This window comes from Fopius arisanus, unplaced genomic scaffold (genome assembly GCF_000806365.1).
Source record: "Fopius arisanus strain USDA-PBARC FA_bdor unplaced genomic scaffold, ASM80636v1 scaffold00003, whole genome shotgun sequence".
Taxonomy (NCBI): domain Eukaryota; kingdom Metazoa; phylum Arthropoda; class Insecta; order Hymenoptera; family Braconidae; genus Fopius; species Fopius arisanus.
The window spans coordinates 1029432-1039665 of NW_011887742.1; the positions used below are offsets into that span (position 1 = coordinate 1029432).

At 39.3% G+C, this 10234-nt stretch overlaps 1 protein-coding gene across 2 annotated transcripts in view; it reads left to right on the forward strand.

Moving 5' to 3' along the window:
• LOC105268907 (growth factor receptor-bound protein 14) overlaps positions 1-10097 on the forward strand; it is a 131131-nt gene extending 121034 nt beyond the window's left edge. For both annotated transcript variants that reach the window (XM_011308819.1, XM_011308824.1), the window contains exons 10-12: positions 4340-4608; positions 5796-5889; positions 5995-10097. In XM_011308819.1, coding sequence (XP_011307121.1) covers positions 4340-4608; positions 5796-5889; positions 5995-6246 — 615 coding nt within the window. In that variant the 3' untranslated portion in view covers positions 6247-10097. The remainder of the gene's footprint in view (positions 1-4339; positions 4609-5795; positions 5890-5994) is intronic.
• Positions 10098-10234: the final 137 nt, after the last annotated feature.

The following is a 10234-nucleotide window of genomic DNA, read 5'->3' on the forward strand; positions in this document are numbered from 1 at the left end:
CGACTAGTAGGAATCATTTTGCCAGAATTTTTTCTATTTTTCGGAGTGGATTTCGAGATTTTTTAAATTCGTATTAACCTAGATGAGGAAATTTACAGAGAGTAGTGGAGATAATTCAGACAGTTGCTGGTGTTATTGAAGGTCTCATGTCGAAGTCCCGGATGAGGGGGGAATTAGTTGACAGGAGGCACACGTCTACAAACGACCCCGTGGTTGCACCCTCCGGTGTGGTTTATTGTTATTACTCCTCATCGGACGTTTACGACAACATTTCGAGATACTGGGGTGCTCCTGGAGGGATTCGCCAGGGAACACATGGCTCAATCTTCCGTTAAATAAATTTAATTACGTTTGAGAGTCGTTTGGTGCAGTTGGAGATGGTCCAACTCCACGGAGCTGTTCGAGATTTCTAGATGCGTGGGATGGAATTAGGACTGAAATCCGAACTCGGCAAATTGCTGCAATTGCATTTTCCAATCAAATCGAATTTGAATGGAATTTTTCAACAGGAATCAATGAGTGTGAGGTTGCTAATAGAGAAACCGTTCTACCGACATGGTTTTTCCTGTGGTTTCCCATGTCACTTCTATGTTCTATAGGAGCAGTGAATACGGTACAGTGTAGGATCCACAGCTGCATGCATAGGGTGGGATAGGGCGAATTAGCCAAAAAAGGGTGCAGAAAGGGCCGGGATATAGTGGAGTCGGTAATTATTTGCGAATCCGTCTGATTAGTGGGAAATTGGTCGGTGTGAAAAAACTCCGGTGTGAAATATGCACTGGAATATCCAGAGCGAAGGGGTTTTTAGGTATCCGCCCTCTTCGAACTGAACCACTCACTCCCAAAAACCAAGAGTGTACATAGCTTCAGCGTTGGAAAACGATAAATCCCTCCGAAAGCTCAAGCCCACTTCCTCTCCAGTCCGGGTCTTATTTTCTGAAGTGGCTTATCCCTCTCTCGTCCAAAATCCACCACCTTCCACCAACCCATCGCTGACTGGGTTCCACCCTGTATTTCCCTCGTGGTCGCAATTCTTCTTTCGCCATTCTCGCTCCATCTCCCCAGGCAAGAAGAAAATCTCAAGAATATTCCGTTCACCATTAGCAACGGGATTACCATTTTCATTTATCCGGATTTATAACCCCAAGCTTTCCATCACCCCCTTCCTCCATCACTACCACTCGGTAATTTAATGTTGACAAATTGGCTCTCTGCACTTTGCCAAAAACAGCTGACAGTGCATCTTCGGTTGGGAAACTATTTTGAGTTATGGGATTCAGGGGTTTGGATCCTGCTGGAGAGAATTATTGGCGAGCTCGTGATCTAGTGCGTGGAGAATTCACTTTTTCTTATTCGGGGTTTCAATTTTTTGTGAATTATTGTCGCACAACTCAGCACCGGGAAAAATATTCAAGATAATTCACGGGATTAAATTATTATTTGCCATGAGAACAACAAAGAGTTGGGAATGAGTCACTGGAAATTAGAACTCTTCTTCGGGGAGGAGAGGTATATTCACCTATCTCGAAGTATAATCGAATTTTATAAATATTTTCGTCATAATATATGGTGGGCATATCGGGGAAGATGAATCACGGTGATGTCGGTGAATACGCTGATCTCGTTCACTCGATTCGACCTTCGACTGGCTCGAATTAAAATTACATCGACTCGTTGATTCAATCAAGCTCGAGATTATTTCTGACGATGCTGTTGCGTTCGACTTTCTATTGTTGGAGACATTAATTTATTGTTCTTCAACAGAGGGAGGATAGGCATATCACATTCTCAAGGATTCGCTATGAAAAATTACCGCAAGATTAAAAAACGCGTCGATTAATCACATTAATTAACAAAAATAAAACTATACCTGTAATAATAAATCCCGGGGATTTACGAATTTTTCTCGTCGTACGTATAAAAAAACCTGAAAATTTCCTAAAAAAAAAAAAACAGAAAGACAGAAAATCTCTCAATTTTTGAATATTAATAAAAAATTCCAGGATTTAAATAAATTAAATAACAGACCCAAACGCCTGGAATTTAAAATCCAGTCATTTGGCTCCGATTTCGTTTACTTAACCGATAACAAAGACGAGGTTTTCCAGTGAAGAAACCGTCGCCATCTGCTGGGATAACCAGAAAGTTTAGGTACCAAGGTCTCAAAAACTCGGTGAATAACTGGAGCCCCTGAATCCGATCAAAACCCATCCCAAAATCGAACAAACCAATAAAAAAATTCAAAAAACAACTTTCTCATATCATCGCCTCTGGAGCAACAATTATCATGACGAACAACGTAAGGAACATTAACAACCAGAGAAAAAGTAAAACCGAAAAGTCCACAATGTTCCCGCGCTCCCTGTTGAACCAGACGGCAATAAATCGGTGTCGCAATGCAATTGAGGCGTGTGGAAAGGCTCAGCTACCGGCAGCTCCATTCGAGTGGGATAAAATCGCATGTACCTAGAAAAAAAGCATTAAAAAAAAAAATTGAAAATAAAGAATAGCAAACATTGCGTACAACTCGAGTATGTGTTCTCCCCTGATGGATAGTCCTGTAGCTCTCGAACCGAAGGAACGAAAATTGTTTATCCATTTTCGCGCGTAGGACGCAGGTGTAAATGGTCACCGCACACCACCCACGCACCCCATCGGTAATTTATACGAAAAGACCACGGCCATTTCACTGTGCGTTTGAAATAGGTGTAAGAGGAATAGAAATAAATAATAAAAAAAATGCGCAATTTATTCAGCCGTGAAGGAACAACCAACAGACGTCTTGACATTTGTGTCTTTTTTATGCGATTTTTTCACATTTTTTGTTTTTTTTTTCACGTCTTTCATTCCACTCACAAATGAGCCCAAGATGCCGGCGAAGAGAGGAGATGAAAAATAGCCGAGTCGCGAGGTCATTGGTTTCGATGATCAATCAGTGTAAATGTACGTGCGGAGGGCAATACATTGGCGATGGAGACACGTGGGTAGTGATGAGTGTCTGACAGCCCCCGGGAAATATTTAAATTATGGCTTTCCTTTGTTGTATCACCTGTAAAAAAAATTCACAAATCAATACTGAAATTTTGAAAAATTTATGTTTGTCATTGGATACGCGTTGGGACGTATTCAGCGTCGAAATGCCATTTTTCTGGTTTTATTTAGCTGCGTGACATGAGAAAGTTGAATGAAAAATGAGTAATTTTCTCTTCTACATCTCCGTTGAGGATTTCTACTTCAATATATTTGTTGCTTCAACATTAATTCCTCGTCATTGAGCGAGGCGAGACGATAAGTGCGTTGGGAAATCGATAAATGAGAGTTTAGAGAGGCGCGGCACCATAGGTGCATTAGCGACAGCCGTAGTTGAGAAATAGCTCATTGTAAATATTGCATCGATATTCATCCACCTTCTGTTCTCAAGTCCTGCATCATTATTTCGTCATTTGGCTGTTCATCGATCATCCTCATAAAAAAATATCCTCAGTTGTTATAAAAAATATTATTTTCCCCGAAGCGTAAAAAAGTTTCTTTCCCACCGTATATAGATTCCCATTTAGATCTCGAATGCGAGGGTAGAATGTAATTTTATTTGGAAATATACCTCGTCACCACTTATCCCAGAATGAGAATGTATTCCGATATTTTCTGATGTCTCAGCCATCTCCAAGGGAAAATAAGTGAGCCCGAGTGACGGAGGATTTTCCACGGTGGTTTAAAGAGACAAAAAGAAATGAGAGTAGAGCATTTTCCCTCGGAAGCCGTATCCCAATGGTTTTCACTGGTAATCCCCAAAGTTTCCACTTCCGTGGGCCAACCCAGGGATCACCCTTTATGCCACACGATCCCCCCTCCCATGTACATAGGTCCTCCAGATATCTACACGCTCATACATAGGTATATAAGTATTCTATATCTCGAGGAAAAGAGCTAGACTCGGGTGAACCGAACGCGGCAATCCCAGAGCTTTGCCCAGTGAGCGCTTTGCCGCAGCTTACGATTAAATCCCTCATCCTCCACCCACTTCCACCCTTTCTTGCGATGAGCATCGTATTGATAGTTGTCCCCATTGTCTCTGGAAGTTCTCTCGAGATCCTCTCCAAGGGCGCCCTAAGAAGCAATTGTTATGTCAAAATTTCGTTGTTAATTCATAAGCCACCACAGCTGCACGCATTTACTCCTGGATATCTCAGAAATTAATGGACATACAGCTTTTTTCGTAATCACCTTTTTTGTAGTTCGATTCAGGGACCAGAAAAATTATGTGTATCAAAATTTTGATATCTCACCTCGTTTAGGAGATATTCACCAGTTTATTAAAACATGGTGGTTTTGATTGCAGGAATCATTCAGATCCAGGGTAGCGATGGACTTCACTGGTAGCGTAGGTCGGATAGTGGAGGATCCAAAGGAGGCGAGGGATATTGCGGAGAGTGAGGGCCTCCTTTGGCGACGGAGATGGCGGCCCTTTTCCAGGTCACCTCCAGGCTGTGCTGTTTCACGAAAACACGCCCTCGATGATGGTGTGCACGTTCTCAAGCCTTGGTTTCACAGAGATGTCAACAGAGATACAGCAGCAAGTCTTGTTCGAGAGCACGGAACAGTAGATGGGTAAGTGAGCCCCAATGCTATTTCACTGAACTAACGCTCCACGAGTTCCTCGAAACTTTATCGAGACTCTCGAGTCATCAACCGTGCCTAATCCCCCACAAATAAAACCCTCAACTTTGCTCCCCCTTAACCCCCCCCACCAAACAGACACCACCAAGAAAGCTTAAACCTCAAACGACTGTTTTATGACCCCAAAATTACACGACTCGCCGGCAAAAATCATTGCTATGTTGCATTCTACCCCTCGGCGGGTCAAACGAAACCGAAAGTATAATTGGTTAATTAAAGTTGTGGCTGAATATTTTTATGGATTTTTTTAAATACCCAAGGTACCTCGCATTACGCTCAGTGCATTTTTTCCCATGGCCATTTTGAATTACAGTGTTTAAAACATCAGACGATACTCAGCGCAGTCCATTACTTTACAGACACGGTTAAATTACAGGGATTCGGAGATTTTTTTTCCCATTCAGACGTTGCGAATGTGGAATTGGTACTGTATCATTCAGTGAGAAAATACTATTCCTCCAAACTCAAGTGTTTGCTACATATTTTTGAGCTGTTGGGTTTCTGGTTTCCCATTTTTTCACAAGTGGTTCAAATATGCGGGAATTAACGATGCAATTAAGAACGAAAAATCCAGTCTAGGAAGAATTGTGGAACCTTGGTGATGAGAAAATTTCGTCTCTGTGGAATTGCCAAAAAGAAAAAGTAACTTTAGAGAGTGCATCCTCTGACAAATTGACGCATTCTTCCTCGTTATCATTTACTTTCCGCTGTCTTGAGTCACGAAAAAGTGTCTTGCAGCCCTCGCGTTTTCCTTTTTCACGTCTATCCCCGAGGATATAAATTATAAATTCGCTTTGAATAATTCAGTGTGCTACCGTGCGCGATGGCGGAGGGTGTGGGGGGTCCCCCATCCCACTCGGAAATCCCAGCCAGTACACCCGCTTTTCCCTTGATACTTCTTGAGAATCCCATTGAAAAAAAAAGTATACAGTGCATTAGTGTCATTCGTCCCGTGTAATTGCTTTATCTCCTTTCATCTTGATTAAACTGTTTGATTATTGCAGTGTTCATAATTCAGACGCAATCCGCTCATCTCGACTCGATTCTTTCTCTCTGTTTGGCATTTTTATAAATTTTCTTAATTCCTTCCATATTAATTCTGTTTGTACTTATTGCAGAGTTTTCCTCGTGAGGGAGAGCAAGAGCTACCCAGGTGCATTCGTGCTCACGTACAAATACGGGGATAAAGTAATTCATGCACAAATACAACCTGTAAGTGTTTTCAATGAGAATTATCGAATTAATTGACTTGATAATGAATTGAAGGAGAAGATAATTATTGTGCATATTGAAATAATTTAAATATTTGAATTGTAGACAGTGGATGAGCGTGGCAATGGCTGCTTGTACACCCTGGACAAGGGGGTGACAAAATTCTACGACTTGATTCAATTGGTGGACTTCTATCAGCTGAATGCTGGCTCCCTACCGACGAGACTGACCCACTACGTTGGCAACGGTTTGGCAACGTCTCCGGAGACTGAGAGCAGTTCACCCTCGCCCTCGCCCTCGTCTACGAAGCCGAGTCACAGTCCGCGAAAAATGGACAGTAAAAATCCGAGGAGTTGAGTATAGGAGTCCCAGCAGTCCGCTGGTGTCAACAAACGCTTCGCTGCTGTCAGCTCGATGAACGTTGACGAGATTGTCATAGTTGACAGTGTAGACGCTGTCGACGATGACAAAGTCTACGTGAGTGAGAGCTGCGTGCGATCGGCACCATCGGGCTGCTGGACCATGTTCCGGAGCAGCTGCGACGAATGGGACACGTAGTGATCTTACCTGAATCATCGTCGAGAGATGTACGATATAGGGAGATTATTCGATGGGTTTCCCAATCTTCTCTTCAGGTTTCTCTTCAGAAAATGGTTGTATGCCATCTAAAAATTACTGATTGAGGGCCATTCAGGGGCAGACACTCAGGTGGATGAGAACTACTAGAGGATTTCTCCTGTTTAAATCTTCATGCTTCAGTAGAGGAGGTCCACGAAGCGATGTATAAAGTTCAGTAGATGAGATGAAATAACGTGTCTTTTCCATTTTCTACGTGTCGTGAATATAACCTTTAGAGTTTTTGGGGCAATTTTTCGAGGGATAGTGTCAGGTTAACGAGAATCAAGGCGTCACTGACCAATAATCATTTCTTTTTAGAAATCAATTTTAAACAGACAATGTGGTGAAGTTATATAAGGGTTCTTTTCTTTATTGATTAGAGATTCATCTAAAAACCTAATGGTTTTGGGTAGAAACTATAGAGAATTTTTTGTAGCTAATTAAATTTCCTGGAAGAAAAGTCTTTTGGTGTTTTTACCTAAAATTTTTGGGTTTTGTGAAAAATCGCTATTTTATAAAACAAGAAAATTCGAATTACATACTTTCGTCACTTTGAATTGATTTATCGGTTGGGCGAATGTTTAACGAATTTTATTCACATCTTTTTCGTTTTTTCATTCGAAGTGTGTGGAGGAAATAATTATTAGATTTTCGAAGGGGTGTGCCACAAAGGATCGTCCAAAGGGCACGTTGAGAGTTTAATGATGAAATAAAAAAATTGTTGTCCTTTGAATTGATGATGGACTAAATGATTAAATCGAGGAGAATGAGGGTGAAAATTTAGGGCTTAAGGTATTTTTTTATTTTTATTGGCGAAGTATTCGAGGCAATTTATCGATGGAAAATAGAATATCGCGTGAATTTAGGGTGGCCCAGGTAGAATTGATCCTTTGACACTTTACTGATCTCATAGGCTCGAGATGAGGGGTGAATACATGCAGGGGGTAGAAGTGAATTAAATTTGTTTAATCGGGGTAATTAAAGGTGATAGATGAGAAGAGAATGAGAGAGAAAGATTGATTACCGAATTCATTAATTGATAGGGCAATTGGAGAGTTGAGTTTTGACTGTTTAGGTAGAATATTCAAAATTGAATTAATTTCAATTAGTTAAAAAAAAAAAATTATTGATCACCAATCAACGTTCAAGGGGAAGTGGTGGGCAATGCTGTAATTAATCGTAGAGGATAAATTCCCCGATGAAAATTTGTAAGATTTAAATTGAAAATGTGTCCAGAGATGAAAATAACTTACGCAATGTATTAATATAACTCATCGAGAAACACTAGTTCTATCGATACTTTAATAATATATTTTTTCATGGATTATTTATTTCCCTTTGTCATTGCGAGATGCAAAAATTGTTTAGGAAGTCGAGGTACTTCTGCATTCAAGACGAGAAATTATGAAAAAAAAAACAGCACTTTGTATTAGTAATAAGAGTAGGGCTTTCCTTTAGTGAAAAGTAATCAATATAAATTTGAAAAATGAGCAGAAAATGTTCATGAGAATTCTCTGCCCAGTTCTCTGTCCTCAAACATTTGTAAATATATGAAAATTGGAAATTCCCTTTTGATGATCAATTTGTTGATTAATCAACTGTCAGTAAATGAACATTTGGCCTTTCCTGTAAATATGTCTATTTAGGCCAACCCTGGTAGACGAAAAACCACTCGAATGATTTAGCACCTTGAACCTGCGGTTATTGATCATCAATATTGAATGGCGGTCGTTCAACATTGATTCCTCAAGTCGCAGTTATGAAAAAATTGTCAATCCATTTGAATTCCCAATGGAAGAGAACTGGGTAGAAGTGAATCCAGAATTAATACTAATGAAATACTATTGTCAAAAAATTTATTAATGAGATAAAATGAAAAAAAATAAATAAATAGAATATATTTTGTATTATTCATAGAACCGAATTAAACGGCAAACGCAGAGGTCTGTGTAAGACTGAAATTTAGGGGCAGTAACTCTTGATAATGCAATGTCTGTTGAGATACTGATGCAACAGAATAAATAAAGAGGAGAAATTTTTCTTTCTAATTCGTATTAATTCAGTCAGTGAATTCGAATCTAGTCTTAAATTTTTTGATAAACGAAACATGACATTTTAGTAGCTCTCGACAGGCACACGTTACAACATTAAAAATTATCAATTTCTTTTGAAAATCCAACGTTTTCAGGACTCAAGAACGTGTCCATCAATGAATTATCTCCGAATCTGAGAGAGTTAGCGAAATTCTTGTAAATATTTTTTTGGAGTTCTCAGTGAACTGTGTAAAAAAATTCTGGACAAAAATTGCGCTATCTCTCACAGATTCCGAGATATTCCTGTAAAAATCGGCTGAGAGCAAAAGGATTTGTTATCCTTTACCCCTTGGTTACTGAAATAATAAATAAATCAAAGTACCGCGCCTCTTGATTGCCCTTCAATCAATTTCCGGCTATCAGTGGATACTCCACCGTTGTTGGACCGTCAAACGACTCCTCGGAACAGAAAAAAAAAATTCAATAAATTCCCCAGACGTCTCTGCGCTTGACGTCATTAATATCGGTATGTACGTGCAAAGCATGATGAATTAAGCAAAAAGACGTGTGATAAAGAGTAGATACGGTTCGTGGACGGTGGCTCACAGCCCCAACGAACTTTTTTTCGCTTCCGTTCTAGCGCCGGCCAGTATGACTCCCTTAAAAAATAAAAATGATAATCCATCTGACCAGACACGTGTGAAAAAACTTAATGAAAAAAATCGTTTCTACTGGAACTCGATAAAATATTTATCAGAGTTTTATTAGAATTCTATAAAAAAAATTCAACTTGTTTTTGCGATAATCTATTAAAAAATGTAGCGATATCCTGTGTGTTTAAATAGACATCTATTTATAGGGAAATGCCTATACATATTGATTTATCTCGAAGAATTTCTATAGAGCTATTAAAATCTCAATGGAATAATGCAAAAAAAATTGGAAATTTTATTGCAATTCTAATAAACTCTTTCAATGAATTTTTTTCACGCGTGGAATCCTCTGCCAACATCACGCACTGTACTTATCCGTTATAATTTCCTTCCACCACAATAGTGCACTCTCCAGTCTCCCACACCTGAACAAGAAAGTATAATAAATTATTCCCAACCAATTCTCCAATGCAACAGCATGAAGAAATCTAAAAAAAAAAAATACCTTTGAATCATCGATGTGCGACTGAAGACTGAGAGCGTCCCTGATCGTTCGCATCGAAGTTAAGTTAACTCGTATTTTAATTCTAGAATCTAAAAGAAAACTTAACAAATACATCAGTATTAATACCATCGTCAGTTTAATTCTGATAGCGACTTCTGACAAGTCGCATTCACCAGCCTTTGATACCTTCTCCAATGCGTGCTTGGTAGGCAATTATCTCATCAACATAAAAAAAACAAACCAAATCCGAAGATTTAAAAAACGCATACAGGGTCTCTACGATAGACTAAGTGTCCAATTGAATCCGCAAATCACTGGAAACCCCACCTCCAACCCAATAAAAAAAAACGCACAAAACACTCAATGTTGCATCATTAGCGATTTTATAATTTGAAAAAACATAAAGCAAATGAATTAACTTGGTTTTTTGATGGTGAGCAGTGAGAGCACCTGATTAATTGTTCATATTAAACCCCCTCACTGTTCACAATCCTCCTTAAATAAAACTTATGATAATAACAAAGATGAATATTTAA